General features: G+C 45.4%; 1 protein-coding gene across 5 annotated transcripts in view; it reads right to left on the bottom strand.

Moving 5' to 3' along the window:
• TSNARE1 (t-SNARE domain containing 1) overlaps window positions 1-21,565 on the bottom strand; it is a 495,466-nt gene that overhangs the window by 367,857 nt on the left and 106,044 nt on the right. For all 5 annotated transcript variants that reach the window (XM_062626956.1, XM_062626958.1, XM_062626960.1 and 2 more), the window contains one exon: window positions 20,065-20,185. In XM_062626956.1, the coding sequence (XP_062482940.1) occupies window positions 20,065-20,149 (85 nt within the window). In that variant the 5' untranslated portion in view covers window positions 20,150-20,185. The remainder of the gene's footprint in view (window positions 1-20,064; window positions 20,186-21,565) is intronic.

Genomic DNA, 21,565 nt, shown 5'->3' with positions numbered 1-21,565 from the left:
GTATGCTGGCAAAGTGAATCTTCCCCTGCCATAAAGCAAGGGAGCTGCTTAACCCCAGAGCTAAAAGCCCACGTGGAGCTCTCTGTTAAAGACTGATCAGGACCTTGAGAGTGCAATAATTAATACAAACCCAATGGCACATATTTCTGCCTCTCCAAGGCCAGGAAAGGGGAAGCAGCATCATTCTCCAGCCTCACGCAAGGTAGCTCACGAGTAGGGAAAGGTGTTAAGAGCCTCTGATATTAATTAAGTTAATAGTTTGGGATTTAAGACAGGACATCAGACATGCCTGCTGTATTACAAGCTACTTGCATTTGCCTGCTCCAAAATCCCAGAGCAAAATTATGTCACTGCAGATGCAAGGACACGGGTTTATGCTTTGCAGATTTCAATCAAGCAAAATTTACCATTCGGCTGGGTCCTTTCCAGACACAAGAAGTTGACCTTGAAGAATTACTATGAAAGCTTCTGAAGATGGTCAGCATTTAATCCTGCATAAAATGCAATTGTTGGGAATACCAGGAAATCGTGTCTAAATGAGCACTCTGCTCTATGCCACAGTGGTCTTGTTTTTCTATTGGCAAAATAAGTGATTTATTCTTGCCCCAGCTTTAGGGGTGCAGAAATCAATGAGCACAGAATATTTCTCCTCTGATCTTACAGGTAGTTGCACCAACTCTCATAGAATCATGGAATGGTTTGGGTTGGAAAGGACCTTAAGGTCATTCAGTTCCAACCCCCTGCCATGGGCAGGGACACCTCACACTAAACCATGTCACCCAAGGCTCTGTCCAACCTGGCCTTCAACACTGCCAGGGATGGAGCATTCACCACTTCTTTCATCAACCCATTCCAGTGCCTCAGCACCCTCACAGTAAAGAACTTCTTCCTTACATCTAACCTGAACTTCCCCTGTTTCAGTTTGAACATCGCCCCTTGTCCTATTGCTACAGTCCCAGTGTGGGCAGTGTTTGTACAGTTTGCCCAGGAAAGTTACTTTTACTCAAGGGAGGGTGCACTTTTAGCTTGCTCTGTCACTAATTACATATCAAAACCTGCAGCCAAGCCAACCTGCTCTTCTCCATTTCTTCTGCCTTGAGGATAACAGCCCCATTTCTCAACAGCTTCATGGCTGCTCTGCAGTACAGGGTTGCCATACCCATCCTCTCCATCTTTCTCCTCCATAGAATCATAAAATAGTTAGGGTTGGAAAGGACCTTAAGATCACCCAGTTCCAACCCCCCCCTGCATTTTTGCACACACAGAACTAAAGTAAAATCCTTTCTAAACCTCCTCAGCAGCAGTCTCATAAACTACCATAAGATAAATCTCCACTGAAGATGCAGAGATTCAGGTCCTCTGCGACCTGAGTCATTGAGAAGGTCCCAACCAAATACTGTAACTGCTTCTGTAAAGGATTAATTTTTTGCCTCATCTCTGAGCTCTCAATTCACACAGTGCTGTTCTGCAGATATTCACTGATTCTTTATCCTCTTTATCTCACTTCCTCTATAACTAATATATCCTCTATTCCTCTTTATCTAATTATCCTCTTATCTAAATTCTCCTCTTCCAGTAGAGAACTTAGTCAGCTTCTCCCCAGACAAAACTTTTCCCAAAGGAACCACAGGTATTATACAACTTCTGGGCCAATGGACCAGATCTGAAATCTATGTGATTCAATTCTTACCTCTGGGACCTACTGAGAAGCTATAGAGATGGAGAGACAATCTACATGGGAATGGTCCTTTCAAAGCCTTCATTCTTTATGAGGTTTATCTATAACTTGGAGCAGAAGGGTCTGATCTCCTTATCCTTAAATATTCATCATTACAGTTGTGTATAGTCTTTGGACCACAGCGTTTGTGCCTCTTTGCGCTCAGATTTACTTTTGGCCACAGTGATGTCTTCCCATAGCACGCTTTGCGTGTTGATGGGTAGCTTGAGTCTTCCATGAGCAGCTATCACCCAACCAACCAGAAGAATTCCCTAACAGTTATATCCCAAAGCACAAAAAATAAGCTATCCACATGGTTTAATATTACACTATATAATATATACATATATACAGTATATAATGTATACATATATAATGTATAATACATATATACATATATATACACATATGTAATACATATATAATGCATTATATATACTATATATTACACTATATAATATACACTAATATAATCACTATATGTGATTATAGGACCTTGTGGTTTAAGAAGCCTCGTGTGGGCAAGTCACAAGGGAAGAACAAGGTGTCTACAGACACACTCCAACACTTAACATCTATTTCTTGAGCTTATCCACTCCAGCTCAAATGTCTTTCTCAATGCCTCAAGCTTTACAAGTTATCTGTGACCAGAGCAATCATAAGCTTGACATCTGTTTTATGGGGAAACAGAAAATATGGAGGAGAAAGAGGTACAAACAACTAGTGAAAAATCCCTATATTCTCCCATTGGGGACAGCAAAAGGTGAAGCAGGGCAAGATGCCCTTCCCCTACAACTGGCAAGCATCATCTCCAATCATGGGGGTGTGAAATAGATGGAAAAGTCTGTAAGCTGATGCATTTGCTGCTAGATCCACCTCTGCAAGGAGCTTTGGGGCAAGGCAGAACTTGGGTGTTCCAGGACAGCTGCTTTAATCTGCTTCCTTGTCTTCTCTATCACCATCTTCCCAATTGCAGCCAACCTCAACACACTCAAGGTGGTTTGTTGGCCATTATAAAACCATTGGATGGTTTCACAATGAAAAGTCACCAAAAGCCCCCACTACTGTCCTGCTTTGAGCTAAGAAGAATTGAAGTTTCATATAAAATGAGGTCAAAATGGGAATTCAGGGTGCCTGCAGGTACCAACAGGCTTTTTACCTCTTAACCTGGGACTGGAAGCACCTTCTATGACAAAAAAAGCAAAGCCAGAACATCCAAATGTGGGAGATGCTGTAAATGCTCCATCCCTGGCAGTGTTCAAGGCCAGGCTGGACGGAGCCTTGGGTGACATGGTCTGGTGTGAGGTGTCCCTGCCCATGGCAGGGGGTTGGAACTGGATGATCTTTAAGGTCCTTTCCAACCCAAACCATTCTATGTTCCTAAATGCAGAATTAGTTTCAGGTTTCCTATGGAGCACTGAAGTTTGAAGACTGGTTATCATGTATATTCTGGAGACAAAGCTCCTGGATTGGAGCACACCAACCTTCACTTCTTTATTTCTAAATGACTGCATCTTCAAACCCAGCGCTGCTCCTCCCAGAAGACACAGCCAATATCCTGGTCTATTTTTTGAGCTTCTAAATCCAGACACAGGCAGAGGAAGCTGAGCTCAAGACGATGGGGAAGCATTCGCATGCAGCATCCCAGTATCCAGCACTGCAAGAAGGAAACCCTGGTTGAGCCCCAAGCCTGTGCTAACCCCCACTTTATTTCCCAGCAATTGGCTCCTGTGTAACCAAGTTCTGAACGTGCCTTTTGCTGCAAAGCCTTTCACCTGTGCCTACATGTACCCATCTTCAGAGCTGCGGATGAGATGGAACTGATATTGGCCACTGGGGGTCATTAAAAGGCCTGGTAGAGCCTCCTCCCAGGAACGGAGCTATTCCTCATTCTGGAATCTGTCATCTTTGTTAAGTATTTGTCAGGACCTCTAGGACATAACCCATTAGGAACAGCAACAACTAAATCACCTTCATTTCCTGACTCTCTATAGGGGTTTCCTCAGCTTTCCCGCTTAGATTAGGGAATTTCACACAGTCAGCACCTAAAGGCAGATCAGCACCCAAAAACCATCATGACGTTAGAAAAAGCAGCAGGGAAATTTCACAGCATAGAAAGTCTCATAAACCTCCAGCTGGACTCCTGACTACTCCCTGGTCCACAGGCTGGACAAGGAGGGAAGCCTTATGGGGAGTGGTGATAACCTTCTCCTGTGTCCCCTCTTCCCTGTCGAGGAAACAAGACACACACAAAGATGCTTTACTAAAGGCTTTGACACTGTTTCCCACAGCATTCACCTGCAGAAACTGGCTGCTTATATTCTCTTTGATGGATAAAAAACATGGCTGAATGGCAAGATCCAAAGAGTGATGATGAAAGGAGTTAAATCCAGTTAGCAGCTGGTCATAAGAGGTGGTACCCAGGGCTATGTATTGGGGCTAGTTCTATTCAGTATCTTTATCAATGATCTGGATGAGGGGATCAAGTGTACCATCAGTAAGTTTGCAGATGACGCCAAGTTGGACAGTAGGGTAGGAAGGCTCTATAGAGGGATCTGGACAGGCTGGATTAATGTGTCAAGGCCAACTGTATGATGCTCAACAAAGCCATGTCATGCACTTGGGTCACAACAACCCCATTCAAAGCTCCAGGCTTGGGAAAGAGGGGCTGGAAAACTGCTCACTGGAAAAGGACCTGGGGGTGTTGGTCGACAGCAGCTGAACATGAACAGCTTGTGACCAAGCAGCCAAGAAGCCACCAGCATCCTGGCCTGTATCAGCACCAGTGCAGCAGCGGGACCAGGGCAGTGACTGTGTCCCTGCACTGGGCACTGGTGGGGCCGCACCTCGAATCCTGGGTTCAGCTCTGGGCCCCTCACTCCAAGAGAGACATTGAGGTGCTGGAGTGGGGCCAGAGAAGGGCAACGGGGCTGGTGCAGGGCCTGGAGCACAAGTGTGACGGGGAACAGCTGAGGGACCTGGGGGGGTTCAGCCTGGAGAAGAGAAGGCTCAGGGGGGACCTGATCGCTCCCTACAACTGCCTGAGAGGAGGATGGAGTGAGATGGGGTCGGTCTCTTTCCCCAGGGAACAAGTGATAGGACAAGAGGAAACGGCCTCAAGTTGCACAGGAGGGCTTGTCAAGCATTGGAACAGACTGCCCAGGGCGGTGGTGGAGTCACTATCCCTGAAGGTATTTAAAAGACATGTAGACATGGCACTCAAGGACATGGTTTAGTGGTGAACTTGGCAGTGCTGGGTTAACAGTTGGACTTGATCTTAAAGGTCACACGCACAGCTTAACATGGGCAATCCACCTAAACCCACCAGTAATGACCCCCATCTTAGATGAGAAGATAGAATGGTCTTCCTAAAACCAACCAACGCTGAGTGCCCGTTTCAGCACAGAAAAGGGTTTGGGTTGGTGGTTGAGGAGTGAGCAACCCAACCTTCCCATGGAGTTGTGGTTTGGAGCTGAAGCCTGCTGCATTAATCTCAGATTGATGGCTGGCTTTGAGCACAAAGCTGTTCTGCAGCCTGCACCAACAGAGACGTGGACATAAATATGCTCATGCCAAGCGACAAGGAGCATTTATACAGTGCTGTAAAACAATGTCATGGCTTTCACGTTGGGAAGAAAAGCAGCATGGCTGAGGCAGGAGAAAAAGACTGAGAGAAGGAGGAAGGAAACAACTGAGCAAAAATACCCCAAAATTAGGACCAAAATGATTTGGGGCGGGGGGAAAAGCTGAGTCCTAAAGCAATGGATATGGAGGAGGTGGAGTTTAGAGGAACAGGAAAGGGAGAGATAGGAAACCAAGCAGAATCCGCAGCATTCCTCCCCAAAAGCAGGCTGGCTTTTGTTTTGAGCCAACATGAGGAATTCCCAGCATGTGAAAGCCCCCCGCTGCCGGCAGGGAAATCCCTTCTGCCTGACTCACAGCCACCCTGATGCAAGTGCCAAAGAGGAGAGATGCTACAAGGAGTGTTTGTAAGGGTTTCTATTGCAGACAGGCACTGCCACCATCTAGCGTGATGCTGAAATGCTCCTCATCCCCTCCTAGCTCAGCTTTGGAGAGGTCTCAGACATGCCTGGAAGGAAAGCAACACAGCAATAAAACACCCAGAGATGGACCAAAGAGCATAGGATGGATGTGTAACAAGAAACCTGAAAAGAGGGGGAGAGCAGCACTAAGACAAGCAGCCCTGCTCCTTCTACCAACTACACACCCGGAAAATGAAATAAAATTAAAAGGAAATAAATTAAAAGAAAACAAAAATAAAATAAATTTAAGTTAAATTAGGAAAAAAAAATAAATTAAATGATTAAAAATTAAAATAAATTAAAAATAACATTGGAAATAAAAAAGAAAGAAAAGAAAATAAACATAAAAACATAAACCAACATAAAATAACATAAATAAAATAAAATAAAATATAAAGCAAAGCTGGATTCTTACCAGGTCAAACCTGGGTGTATGGAGGAGATAAGAAGCAGTGACATAAGACACACCAACAGCTCAATTAAAACCCCTCATCTTGTTGGGGGGAGAATCCCCCAGATTCAAAGTGGGCATTCCTGTCCATGGCAGGGGGTTGGAACTGGATGATCTTAAGGTCCTTTCCAACCCAAACCATTCTGTGCTTCTATGATTCTGTGACATGCCTCACATCTTACCCCCTAGGTGTGTACATTCTATATAATCAGAGAGATTTTAGTGTTCTTAGATCCTGGCTCAGTATCATCTATGCATTGTTCAAAGGCACAGCCATCTGGCTACTGTCTGGCTGGTAAAGCACTTCAGGAAAAGCAGCAAACTCCTCTTTCCAACCTGCTTAACTCTGGCATTACCTCAAATAAATCTCAAATAGTGACTACTACATGATTGCAATAAAAGGGGTTTTAAGGCATTTTGTCAGGAACCCAAGTTCTTTGCAAACTGTACTTTACTGCAAACCCTCTTTATATATATCTGCTTTATATCATCTTGCAGAAGTGAATGTAGTGATGTGGTGGAGGGACGAGTGGGAGAAAGGGATTGAGAAGTCTCATTTTGCTCAGCCCATCACTTGGGTGGCTACATGCACGCTCCATCCCTGGCGGTGCTCAAGCCCACACTGGGTAGCAACAGAACAGCACAGAGCCTTGGGTGCCATGGTCTAGTGTGAGGTGTCCCTGCCCATGGCAGGGGACAGGAACTGGATGAGCTTAAGGTCCTTTCCAACCCCAGCCAGTCTATGATTCTATGAAGCACTGGGGAGATGGCAGCATGCCTAGCTGTTGGATGTGTGGGTCTTTGCCAGGGACAATAAGATCAAGCTTTGAGACAGAATAAGCCCAATTAAAGCTAAAAATAGCATGCTAGCCCAAGGAAGCTGCTTTGTGATTTGGAAGAACTGGGCACATTCCCCAGTGCCACCAGGCAAAAGTCACTCTGTCTACCCCCTTCACTCTGTGCAATGACAATGGCAAAGAGCCTTCAAACAAGAAGTGTCAGTCTCTGACGCTGAGTTATGAGTTATTTGGGCAAGGAAAGCATGTGCATTGTGGAAAGGCACTGAAACCAGAGAACAAAATGTGCGTGCTGCTTGGGATGTCACAGCTAAAGGCTGTGAGAGACAAGCCTTGATCTTCATAGCTTGAAGAATCATTACTAATAGCATGGTCTAGAGCTCTTCAAGACGGTGTTCAAGTCTTCAGGACTGGTTACTCCAGCCCTGACATCCGTGTATGCAGGCAAGGGCAAACCCTACCCTACTTCACTCTCCATCTGCTTCATTTCCTTCTCAGTTATGGGAAGAAGTTGCAGGCAAGCCAAAGTGCTCATGATGACAATGATGACCATGACATGATGTCCATGATGTCCTGTACCAAAGTCCCACAGCTACAGGACAGAATAAACCATGCTCTCTTAAACTGCTTCTCCAGACTAAGAAACCATCCAGGCAGAAGAGAGGTGCAGCCGTAGAAGATAGCTGCTAACCAGTTCTACTAAAAGAAGAGAAAGAACATCTACATCTCCATAACTGTCCACTGTGAAGTTTTGCTTTATTCAAGCCCTTCCTTTAACATTTACAAGCAAATATACACTTTGTTGGGTTTCTATGGACAGAAAAGCCATCAGCCAAGCCTATAGGCAGTCCTGCTGAAGGATGAGCCCAGGACACAACCAGCCATAGGTAAGAGCAAACACTGTGAATGGCAAGCCAAGAAAATGCAGTGTGCCTAAAGCATCCCCTGTTCTAAGGGAATAAGCAAGATTTAAAAGCAAGGGAGTCTGGCTAAGGAAAACCCTGCAGCTCAGAAATGGGGAGGACAAAGTTTTTTCCTGGGAAATCATGGCAGATCCAAACCTTAGGCTATAATCCCCAAGGGGAATGCAGCAGGCAATGGGTTTGGTTTGCGAGCTGGAATCCTTCCACAACCTAAACCCTTCATCCATCAAATGAGGATGAAATTCATTTCCTGCAGGGGATGAAGCACCACTGGGATGGAACAGGGCAGAGCCATCCTCCAGCTGCAGGGGCAAGAGACCATGAGTTTTCCACTTGCCTTTCCCATTGCCATGCCATGGTTCAGTAACACAAAGGGTGAGCAGGAGGAGAGCTGGCAAACCCAACCAACTTTGTGCTATTTTCCCGGCTAAGCTCATTGCATTTGGTCCTTGATGTCCAGTTCAGCAGGACTTCGATTTATTCCTCGTTCTTCACCCTATCTTTTCCAGCTTGGGATCAGGAAGCAGCATGAAATCAGTTTTAGAGACACCTCTACAATCACCAGCACACTTGAAAACCTATGCAAGCCACTTCTTCCACCCCAAAACAACCATCTATAGGACTGTCATTAACTCCAGCCCATCAACAACTCCTAAAGGTGCTCATGAATCCAAACCGTTAATATCCAAGTCTAACAGAGAAATCCAGGGCAGATTCTGCCACGCATACATCCTAACATCCAGTTTAAAATCCCTCCCTGCTCCTAAATGCTTTCCATTCACACTAACTCACCCTAATCCCCAATCTACCTGCTTACATCCGTTAAGTCCTTCCTCATTGTTGATCTTTAATCCCTGCCCACTCCTAGCTGCCAGCGTCTGTCTCCAAGCAAACATCAACCAGGAAGAAGAGAGTTAGCAATGATATTCCTGGACTGACAGCATGGATAAAGCTTTATTCCTTCTTCCCCATTCAACTGCAATTCTGTTTGTGTCACACATATTTGGGCAAGCTGTGCCCACCCCTCCCTAACACACAGAAGGCAGTTTGTCTATGTTCTGCGAATAAATACATCCTTATAGTCAGACTGCAGAATAGGAATCCACAGTATTTCAGTGTCTATATAAAGCTCCATTCCCATTTTGCTGGCAGAAGCAAGTATTATAAAACCCCATTTACATCTTCAAAGAGGAGAAGGAAAACGCTCACATATACAAAGGATGCTAACCTCTGTTCTAATTGATTATGAATGGCATATTCTTCACCCTTAAGTTAATTACTTAGATAATACAAGGCAGCAGGAGGGAAAGGAAACAAGAAAAGAGGGAAGAGATTTGCATAAGGCCACACTGCAAAGTGGTGGCAGAGGTGGCTAGAACCTCATTGTGCACTGAAAACCTGGTCTGCAGCTCCCAAGCTCAGTATTTCAATGTGTTATCAGGAAAGAAACATCAATATATGTATTACACAGGAACTACTTATTTGTTGGAGCAATCCCAGGCACAGCTACAGGTTGGGCAGAGAAGAGATTCAGAGCAGCCCTGAGGAGAAGGACTTGGGGGTGTTGGTTGATGAGAAAATGAACATGAGCTGGCTTCAGTGTGCGCTTGCAGCCCAGAAAGCAACTGTATCGTGGGCTGCATCAAAAGGAGCGTGACCAGCAGGTCCAAGGAGGTGACCCTGCCCCTCTGCTCTGCTCTTGTGAGACCTCACTTGGAGCATTGTGTGCAGTTCTGGTGTCCTCAACATAAAAAGGACATGGAACTGTTGGAACAAGTCCAGAGGAGGCCACGAGGATGATCAGGGGCTGGAGCACCTCCTGTATGAAGATAGGCTGAGAAAGTTGGGGCTGTTGAGCCTGGAGAAGAGAAGCTGCGTGGAGACCTCAGAGCAGCTTCCAGTGGCTGAAGGGGGCCTATAGAGATGCTGGGGAGGGACTCTTCATCAGGGACTGTAGTGACAGGACAAGGGGTAACGGGTTAAAACTTAAACAGGGGAAGTTTAGATTGGATATAAGGAAGAAGTTCTTTACTGTGAGGGTGGTGAGGCACTGGAATGGGTTGCCCAGGGAGGTTGTGAATGCTCCATCCCTGGCAGTGTTCAAGGCCAGGCTGGACAGAGCCTTGGGTGACATGGTTTAGTGTGAGGTGTCCCTGCCCATGGCAGGGGGGTTGGAACTGGCTGATCTTAATGTCCTTTCCAATCCAAACTATTCTGTGATTCAGTGATTCTATGTGCTTGACCACTCACTGCACATTAACATCACTGCAATCCAACGTAGGACAGACAAGCTGCACTGAATTTCAACCCTGCTTGGCTTCCTGATATGCACACATATATGCATTTTAGATAGATAGATAGATAGATAGATAGATAGATAGATAGATAGATAGATAGATAGATAGATAGACAGACATAAAGAACTTTTAGCAGGGCATAAGAGAGGTAAAAACTGCCAAGCACATTCTGAAGAAGGGAATACACCATGGAGTGGATAAACCTGTGCTAGCAATGACAGACTGCTTCTGGACACCGCATTTTCCAGTGAAATTTGGGAGCTCTCCCCTTCATGTTGCACCAAAGGAGTTGCAGAACATGAGGAAAAATACTGTCTGGAGCATATAGCCTGTCTGGAGCCTGATTCTGCTTTCTTGTTGGACACACATCTGGATGAACTGAACTGGGATGCAGACATTGCCCCACCAGCTCTGCACATGGCACACTGACAGCAAACCTGGGAATAAGCTCTGACCTCATCTACCACTGGTTTCAGACCATAACCTCCCTGTTAGCACATCTGCACAGGTGAGCACTGGGACATGCACAGTGAGACAGCTCTGATGGAAACACAAACAGGCACAGAAGAGGTGCTCCAACCTCAGCCTATTTCCCACAGATCCCCATTGCCAACCATAGGCAGATGTCCTTACAAGGTCATGGAATAATCCCACTGCTCAATTTCAGCTGTTTCTTGCTCCAGGTAGACCTATTTGTAAGCACAATTAAAGATAAAAGCTCTTGGTCCAAGCATCTGATACTGCCAAGATGTGATGAAAAGGATGGAAAGGACCAGGGGTATAGAAAACATTAAGGAAGCCTTGCAGCACTTGCAGGCATTTAAATACAGCCAAACACTCACTCAGGGCTTGTTGGACAAGGGCTCTAAAGCAAAGATCTCTCTGTTCTAAGTGGAGAAGCACTCTTTAGCACCTGAGAAAGTTGGAAAAGAAGAGCTGGGTTGAACTGATATTATTAAAGAAACCTCTGGAGCGGTGATGTCTCGTCCAGGTCTGAACCACGGAAACAAGAACTGATGCAAACTTTGCATTAGGCAATGCCTGAGGTTTGGGTTTGGTTTGGTTTAGTGTTTCTTTTTCTTCACTTATTTAAATAATTTAAATTATTATACAATAAAACTTCAGTTTCTTTGCATCTGAAACAAGGAAAACCCTTTGCTCATTGGCTCTGCCAGCTGACGGAACAGACTGAAGCAAAAGGCATTGAGCTGTATTCATTTCAGGAGCTAAAACTAAAGCACAGGACAGTCACTTCTCCTTTAGGGAAACACATCCACCTAGAAAGACATCCCAGGAGGACAGCCGCAGCACTGGGGTTCACAGCCAGGCAGCCACTGGGAAAATAAAGGCACCACCAGCACGTTCATCCTGCTCTGCTTTCCCTGTCAAGGTACTTCTTGGTACCTCTGTTCCCTCATGAGGAACAGATTGTGAGGAGAGGATCCTCTTCAACTGCTTATTTGACTGTAACTGAGGAGGAAATGGAGGAAGCTGTGTGGAAAGGATGTTTCAATGCATTTCCACCCGAACAATGCCAAAGGAGAGGCCAATGCCTTTGCTTTCTATTTCTTCTGTCGAAGACCATAGAATTGTAGAATCATAGAATGGTTTGGGTTGGAAAGGACCTTAACATCATCCAGTTCCAACCCCCTGCCATGGGCAGCAACACCTCACACTAAATCATGTCAGCCAAGGCTCTGTCCAACCTGGCCTTGAACACTGCCAGGGATGGAGCATTCACAACTTCTCTGGGCACCCTGTGCCAGTGCCTCAGCACCCTCACAGTGAAGAACTTCTTCCTTATCTCCAACCTGAACTTCCCCTGTTTCAGTTTTAACCTGGTACCCCTTGTCCTATCACTACAGTCCCTAATGAATAGCTCATCCCCAGCATCCTTATAGCCCCCTTCAGACACTGGAAGCTGCTCTGAGGTCTCCACGCAGCTTCTCTTCTCCAGGCTCAACAGTCCCAGTGTTCTCAGCCTGGCTCCATACAGGAGGTGCTCCAGCCCCTGAGCATCCTCGTGGCCTCCTCTGGATTTGTTCCAACAGCTCCATGTCCTTCTTATGTTGAGGACACCAGAACTGCACACAGTGCTGCAAGTGAGGTCTCACGAGAGCAGAGCAGAGGGGCAGGATCACCTCTTTTGACCATGTTTTAAAGATGGGGACCACCAGAATGGTTTTTACATGCTTACAGTAAAATGGTTTTGGATGACCAAGGATTGCACATAAAATTAGTAGAGAAACAAAAAAGGTTATCTTTACCCCAGAGATTTTGGGGTCATTTTCTTTTTAATTCTATGAAGTTACTAGCTTACCCTCACATATTTCATTAAAACACTCATCTATTCCAATGGTGTCTCCTGGTTTAGCTACTTACATAAATAAATGCACATGTACTTAACTTCCCTGGAATACTGAGATTATAGCAAAGCATTTATTATAATGTTAAAAGTGCCAGAAGGGATAGGGCAGAGGTTTTCAAAACAAACACTTTCAAAGTTAATTTGGGTATGAAATTTAATCCCCCTGGCAATTTCTTTTGCTATAAAGCATGCTGTTCATTATTCTTTAATATGTTTTCTTATGTTTAGGTTTATTAATTCATTAAATCACTGCTATGATCTCCAAGAACTGGATGTAAAACAGAGAATATCCTCTAAGTTTAGTGTAGCTGGACTAAGGAAATATAACTATGGTGTTTGGATGTCTTGCACAATAGCAAAGGAACAATATGAAGCAATTCCTTTGTAGATGCCATGCAAAACTTTTGGAGCTTGTCTAGTGGGAGAGATCATATTATGATGCTTTTATACCGTTTTCATCTAGGCTGTGTCCTACACTTTATTTCAGGCCAGTTAATGACAGAGTAAATATGAGACCTGCTCATCTACTTCTGCACCATCATAAATTCAAGACAATATGACAGAAGCCAAGACTTAGAAGCCAAAGTCAATCATTAAGACCCTCAGAAGCTTTTTACACAACATTTGACATTTTATTGCTTAGTCCTGTCTAAAATACAGGCAAGAGCACTTATAGTCCAGGTGGTAACCTGGGAGTAACATCTGTGGACGCATCTATGCATGGCAGATAAAAGTTGGCATAGAAGGTCACACCTTTAAGTCCTTCCTTCTACCTATTTGACAGGACTCCATCCCAAAATCATGCTTTGGTTCTGTTACTGAACGTGACCAAGACCTGGCCCAATCCGTCAGTTTTAAAGGCTTTAACTCTAGAAAAGCCCACGCCTAATATTGCAGAGTAGTTTTGAATCTCCTAAAAGATTAAAAAGTGTTGTTCTTGCTTTATCTCACTACTCTTAACTCTTTCTAACACTCTACACTAAGGACATTTAAGTGCAGAGTTGAGTCCCTCATTGCTCCAATGAAGAATAGTTGTCACAACCAGACTTAGACCGCCTTCTAGACCATTTGGACAACACCCCATGCTGCAATGACCAAGGGTTTCAGTGTCCCTTTAACAAAGCATTGCAAGTACTGGAAGTCATTTAAGAAGGCAATGCACAAACAAAGACGTATTTCCCAGTACAGAAAAATGATTAACCAACTGCTTAATGGCAATTAACCTCAGGAGGACTCCTTGTGTACTCAAGAGTTGGTTGTGTGCTTCAACACTCTACAGTGCGAAGATGTGAAGCTGGCAATGGATCCCTTCCCATGGTTTGCCATCTGACCCAGAGTTCCAGTGAGACCTTGTTGTTGTCAGGCCACTGTGTTGGTTCATCCATGAGTTTTTGGGTGAGTTTTCATCTACAGAATCCCAGACTGGTTTGGGTTGGAAGGGACCTGAAAGCTCGTCCAGTTCCAACTATATGCCATGGGCAGGAGCACCTTCCACTAGAGCAGGTTGCTCAAGGCCCTGACCGCTCTAGCCAACATCTACCATCTGACCCAGAGTTCCAGTGAGACCTTGTTGTTGTCAGGCCACTGTGTTGGTTCATCCATGAGTTTTTGGGTGAGTTTTCATCTACAGAATCCCAGACTGGTTTGGGTTGGAAGGGACCTGAAAGCTCGTCCAGTTCCAACTATATGCCATGGGCAGGAGCACCTTCCACTAGAGCAGGTTGCTCAAGGCCCTGACCGCTCTAGCCAACATCTACCATCTGACCCAGAGTTCCAGTGAGACCTTGTTGTTGTCAGGCCACTGTGTTGGTTCATCCATGAGTTTTTGGGTGAGTTTTCATCTACAGAATCCCAGACTGGTTTGGGTTGGAAGGGACCTGAAAGCTCGTCCAGTTCCAACTATATGCCATGGGCAGGAGCACCTTCCACTAGAGCAGGTTGCTCAAGGCCCTGGCCACCTTGGCCAACATCTACCCCAGCTTTAGCCACTAGACCTGGGTCTCCAGTAGAGCTCTTGCCATCCCCATCCCACCAAAGGGGTCACAACTGGTGTGAGCAACTCCCTCCTATGCAGCACTTGAGATCTGCAACATGGAGGCAACAATGAACCCTATGATGGGCTTTTTAAGGATAAATCACTTCTAGGAAAACAGCAAAATAGCACTGGAGAGGACACAATCATAGAATCATAGAATGGTGTGGATTGGAAAGGACCTGAAGATAATCTAGTTGCAACCCCCTGTCATGGGCAGGGACACCACACACTAAACCATGTCACCCAAGAAGGATGATGACTGCTAAGACAGGACAGAGACAGCACTGCCAGCACTTACATGTGACTTTCCACCCAAGAACTTGTTGGAGCATCACAAAGGCAGGTAGAGAGGAGTGAGCAAAGAAAATTATAGATCCAATTCCTGGAATAATGCTGGAACAAATAATTTAACAATTGCTAAGTACCCAAGTGATCATTAGGTGATATATACCCACTGAACACTGCCAAGAACAACTTGCATGGACCAATCTAATTTCATCCTGCGACAAGATAACCAACCTAGCAGACAAGGAGAAAGATGCACATGCGATATATCTTGAGTAGAACTCTGGCCAGTGTCCCACTGAGTAACCTCACGAGCAACTGAAGGAAGAATGGTCTAAATGAAGTAAAAATAAGCATTGACCCAGTGGTTGTTTAAGCACACCTAGAAGCACTGCACCTCCAGGATATGGAATCACCCTCACCCTTTCAACTGGCATTTCAGGCACTGGCACAGGCTGCCCAAAGAACTGGTGAATGCTCCATCCCTGGCAACGTTCAAGGCCAGGTTGGACAGAGCCTTGGGTGACATGGTCTAGTGTGAGGTGTCCCTGCCCACGGCAGGGGTTGGAGCTGGATGAGCTTTATGGTCCTTTCCAACCCAAACCATTATGTGATTCTATGATTCAGTGTCCAGTGCACAAGGTTAATAAAAGCAGATTTCCTGGCTTGTAGCATTTTAATTCAAGCTCTTTGAATTCCCTGACCTCTGAGCCTCTTCGTGTACACAGCAGGTCTTGTTCATTTCCCCTACAGAAAAACGGTTTGGGGAAGACAGGTTGAACATGGCAGACTGTGCGTGTTGCACATACCAAAATCATAAGGTTTTAATTCCTACTGCTGTAGTGACTGGCCTCTGCTTATTTTAGACATAGAATCATAGAATCATAGAATAGTTAGGGTTGGAAAGGACCTTAAGATCATCCAGTTCCAACCCCCCTGCCATGGGCAGGGAAACCTCACACTAAACCATGTCACCCAAGGCTTCGTCCAACCTGGCCTTGAACACCGCCAGGGATGGAGCATTCACAACTTCCCTGGGCAACCCATTCCAGTGCCTCACCACCCTTACAGCAAAGAACTTCTTCCTTATCTCCAACCTGAACATCCCCTGTTTCAGTTTGAGCCCATCACCCCTTGTCCTATCACTACAGTCCCTAATGAAGAGCCCATCACCCCTTGTCCTGTCACTACAGTCCCTAATGAAGAGTCCATCCCCAGCATCCCTACAGGCCCCCTTCAGCTACTGGAAAGAATATCTTTTTTTAAGTAATTTCAATCTTTTTAATTTCTTAACTTAGAATACAAAAGCCAAAATAAAATACCCAACAAATTCCTACTATCTACTTTATAATTTCTCGAGGCAGCACCAATGCATAGCTGAAGCTCAGAGACGTTCCTCCACAGAAAAAGAGGAACACAGAACCACACAATGCTTTGGATTGGAAAGGACCTTAAGATCATCCAGTTCCAATCCCCTACCATGGGAAGAGACACCTCACAGTAGACCATGTCACCCAAGGCTCTGTATAGCCTGGCCTTCAACACTGCCAGGGATGGAGCATTCACCACTTCTCTGGGCAACCTGTTCATTTGGGTTTACATGGATTTGGGGGAGCAAAACAAGGATATGAAACTCAGATGCTGCTGGAGAAGGTCACAACTCACCACTGCAAAGCAGGGACACAGCTTACACCTCTACTTGCCAGTCCACACTGTTCTTTAGTGGCTGTGGGATGACACTGTCAGCCCCCAAAGCTGTTATATTCCATGTCATCCTGGTGGTCTCCATGCAACACACCTTAGGGTGCTCCCTAACCACAGAACATTTGAGTTTTGATGAGTGCAATCTCTCTTTCCTCCCAACAATTTCAAATAGGGAAATACTAACAATAACGATAATGATAATGATGATGATGATGATGATGACAATGATAATAATAATAGTAATAGTAGTACCAGTAGTAGCAGTAATAGTAGTAGACTTGTTCCCCCCACTCCCAACCAAGACTCTGGATACCCAACACCACCAGCAAAAGCAGAGTTTGAACCACAATTGTCTGACACTCAGAAATCCCAGGCAAACCAAACTCCCCCCAAAACTGCCTCCTGGATTCCTCCAAAAACTGCAAATGGAGCCCATGGATCTCTCTAATCAGGCTGGTCAACAAGGTCAACCACCACTCAGTCCATTCAGTGATGGGCTCTAAGCCCATCCATCATCATGCCAGCCTGGGGCCAAGAGAAGAGCCTTCATGTAATTAATCTTTGTCCATCCTGGGGAGCGCATTCGGACTGAGCAAGGAGGAAATGCAGCCAACATGGGCAGATGGGTATGAGGACAGAGGATACCCTTTTGATAGTACCACCTTTTATTAAACAAACCAACCCACAAACCCCTTGAGTCTTTGCTTTCTTATATGAAATTAAAGGTTTCTGAAATCAAGTCCCCAGTGGTTCTGTTTTCCCCCATCCCACTGCACAGCCACTTGCTGTGACAAGCCTCCAGCTCCTTGCATGAGCTAGGGCTGCCAAAATCTGCTTGGTTTTTGCTTCCATGCCAATTTACTACCAAAAGGCTATTGAGCAGTGCCACCCCCATCACCGTTATTGTTGCAGCTGTTGGATGCCTGAACATTACTGCTGGACCACACATTACCATTGGACAGGGATGATGGCATCTGGTATACTTATTTAGTAGATAAAAAGAAGAGGTTTAAAGCACATATAGAATGTGTCCATCAAGGTTTGTGCCTGCTGTGAGCAGATATATGTATGCCGGCAGGAAGGCCATGCTCTTTTGTTCCAGCCATACCATGATCTAACAGTTTGTCTTAGCAAGCCAGTCATCTGTCTTCCAGAAGCAGGAGGAAGACAATTAGTGTTGCATTACCCTCTCCTGACACTTAATTAATGCCAATACTTAGGGACACTACAACAACAGACATCCAGCATGTGTTACTCAGTCTCCCATGGTGAAGGGGCATGGAAATCAATTCTGGTTCACATGAACATCTCTGATCGAGACACACATAAAGGAAACATGTTTTTTCAAGCTGCCCTGGCCAATGCAATCAGGTTTCTTCCCTTGCAATTCTTGCCATAGGGGTGCCAAGCCAAGAGACCAACTTGGTATTCAGCAAGTCCACAACCAATTCTGGCTTGCCAGGGAAATCAGCCCTGGAGAACCATGGGGATGTGTCCATCACAAATGCTACACAAGATGATGTGTGCATGCATGAAGGGGAAGCCAGAACTCAACTCCAAGACATAAGCCAACATGGTAACAGGCTCCAGTCGGCAGCCAGCAGACCATGGACTCAGAAAACCTGATGTTTCCACATCAACTGCTTCTACAATCCACTGATGGTGACTTCAGCCTCACACCAGTAACTGCCAAACACTGGGCAAGCTGGGCACAATGAGGTATCTCTTCAAATATTGAGAGACTGCAAGTGTCTTGAATTATTCTGTGAATTTGCATTAAAAATAGTGGTCTTTTCACACAGCACAATAAGTATTCATGTTTTTTTAACCTAAACTACAATGCACAGAGATTCATCATTTGTCTGGTCCACATTTCAATTTTCTTTTCTTACAGTTCTTTCATTGTGCCCAAGTATCTCATTCTTCCTTGCTTTTATGTCTTTCATTTTGCCTTGTAAAATAGCCTAAAAATCTCTATTTACAGCTGCACAGACAACTCACACTTAGTTCAATACCTTCTCCCTGTTCAAAGGAGAAAAGTCATAATTACACCCAAACTTGTAGGAAAACAGGAAACCAAGAGAAAACTAAGGGTTTTTTTTATATATATATCCATCCAGGGGAAACAGCTATTTGCAAAATAATTAAATGTTTCTTGAAGAACATTTGCAACCCTCAAAGCTTGAAAATCACATCAGGCTGCATTAATGAACAGCCCAGTTGAAATCAAAGGGAATTGAAGACAGGGGTGATGTTCTTCCCTGGTGCAAAGAGATAACACAGCCCCCTGCTATAAGATCACATTCCTGATGCTTCTGCAGAGGTCTGCACTCCCAGTTCACTGCAGTGCAAGCCAGACCCAGGACCAAAATTAAATGCAAGGATATGCTCCAGCTAACAAGGCCTCCTGAAAGCCAGATCCAGCCCCACAGCAGTTGTCCATCATGTGGGGCACATCTGGGCAGCTGGAGCTGTGGTCTCATCTGCCCGTTCCCATGTGGACTGGCCTCAAACAGCAGCTCTGAAGTGGTCAGGATGAGATCTACTTTAAACCTCCATGCACAAGCCAGCCCCACATCAACAGGGACAACCACTGTGATACCCAGTGTTCTCTTGCCAAAGAACACCTCCTACAACTTGCCTGTGTCAAGAAGGGGACACAGTAGAGTCAACACCTTCAACACACAAAAGCAGGAGTTATAATCGTTACCTGTGCTCCATGTTAGGACAGTTACATTATGAATTTGCTTTTATGAAGCACAGCTTTGACTTGCACACTTAGGACCATTTCAGATGCACAAGTTGACACCTGGATGCTTTTCTCTTTCTACTTTAGCATTACCGGAGTCCTTTGTGGCAAGGTGGGAACAGGTACAGGAAGCACATCTGGTTTGTGCTTAAAAATAGAATCCACAGTCATTTGCAAGACACTGTTTATGGTTTCAGCATTGCCTGAGCAAGTTTTTGGTCCTGTTGCCACATCTGAACAAGTTTCCCACATGCAAGCAGCACCCGCAGCAGCTAAGTTACCCTCTGTGTGCCCTTTGCACATCTTCCCATCTACTCCCATTGCCTGCAATGAGCAGAGCAACCATTTGGACAAACTTCTTGCAAACGTGATGGGGAGATGAGGAAAGTCATGAGCAGGGCCAGAGAACATGCTACATAGTCCCCCAAAATACCTCCAAAGTTCTCATCATTGCTGCTCTTCCATGCTGCAGCCTGAAGTCCTGAGTGCGTTAAGATGTGGTGCCTCACCATATAAGTATGATGCAAACTGAACCCAACAGAAGCTGGGCTTTCACCTTCGAAAATCAGTATCAGAAGTGACCCTTGGAGCCAGTGGGATATTTATACATCAGCCACATTGAACATGAGCAGGTAAAACTACAGTCCCCCAGGGAGCCAAGTAGAATACATTACAGGAAGGGATCAATACCTTACCGAGAGGTTGATAGCCTTGTCTTGAAGGGCCTCCAAATGGATTCCTGCTCCCAAATCCACTTCCATCAATGGATCCATAAGACATTTTCTAGGTAGCAAGGTGCAGGATTATACTTCAAACCTAAGACAACAGAAAAAGATACAACACTGTTAAAAGTCAGTTCAACACCAGTATTCCAAGAAAAACAAGAAAAACTAAAGCTAAATGAAATAAATACAGGAGCATCTCCAAACTTCAGGATGCCCACTGCACTAAAATCCAGTTTTCCTAGACCACACCAGATATAAGGGGCAACCAAGTCATTTGAGCTCCCTGTGCCTTATCTTCTCCAGTGATAAAGGACAACTATTGATCTGTTTCAGCCATGGCAAGATTTAATTCCCCGCTGTTCACAAGGTGTTTTGAGATCCTGAACTGGTAGGCAAAAACTCAGGCACTCGATCAACAAAAGGCAATGCTGTCTTCTGGAACACTACCACTCCGCAGCTGGCTAGGAGTCTATCCATCACAGCGCAGTCTTGATGAGCTCTCAAAAGAGACAGTTTACTGCTATATTATAAGCTCCCGGGCCTCTGGTATAAATACTGGAGCCAGAGTTATTTTTCCTTGCTGGTTTAGAAAAAAAAAAAGGGGGGGAAAAGGCAAAAGGAAAAGCTGCAAGGTAACAGCAGCAGGATGGAATCAATGCAGCCCTGCCAGAGAAACACTGGGCTGCGTCAACAGGAGCATGACCAGAAGGTTGAAGGAGCTGATCCTGCCCCTCTACTCTGCCCTTGTGAGAAATCACTTGGGACTACTGTGTGCAGTTCTGGTGTCCTCAACATAAAAAGGACATGGAACTGTTGGAACAAGTCCAGAGACGGCCATGAGGATGATCAGGGACTGGAGCACCTCCTGTATGGAGCCAGGCTGAGAACACTGGGGCTGTTGAGCCTGGAGAAGAGAAGCTGCATGGAGACCTCAGAGCAGCTTCCAGTGTCTGAAGGGGGCTACAAGGATGCCGGAGAGGGACTCTTCATTAGGGACTGTAGCAACAGGACAAGGGGTGATGGGTTCAAACTGAAATAGGGGAATTTTGGGTTGGAGATAAGGAAGTTCTTTACTGTGAGGGTGGTGAGGCACTGGAACAGTTTGTCCCCGTCTTTCTTATAAGCCCCCTTCAGGCACTGAAAGGACACAGTAAGATCTCCCCAGAGTGTTCTCCAGGCTGAAGAACCCAACTCTCTCGGGCTTTCCTCATAGGAGAGGTGTTCCATCCCTCTGATCAGTTCTGTGGCCTCCTCTGGACCTCCTCCACCAGGTCCATGTCTTTCCTGTGCTGAGAAAGACACTGGGGTGTAAGGCTGGATAACAAGAGATACAGTGCTCCATCCTGGGCTTGGGTACACAAACTGCACATGGCCTGGACAAGACTCTATCCCATTGACATGCAAAGAGCTGGGAATGGTCACCAGCTTGCAGGAGCTGCTTGACACACGGCCACATGTTGCATGATGTCCT

Source organism: Pezoporus occidentalis, unplaced genomic scaffold (genome assembly GCF_034315485.1).
Source record: "Pezoporus occidentalis ecotype Australia unplaced genomic scaffold, CSIRO_AGI_Poc_V1 ctg3, whole genome shotgun sequence".
In the NCBI taxonomy this organism is placed as follows: domain Eukaryota; kingdom Metazoa; phylum Chordata; class Aves; order Psittaciformes; family Psittacidae; genus Pezoporus; species Pezoporus occidentalis.
The sequence above is the reverse complement of the archived record's forward strand: the minus strand, read 5'-3'. Positions and strand labels throughout refer to the sequence as shown.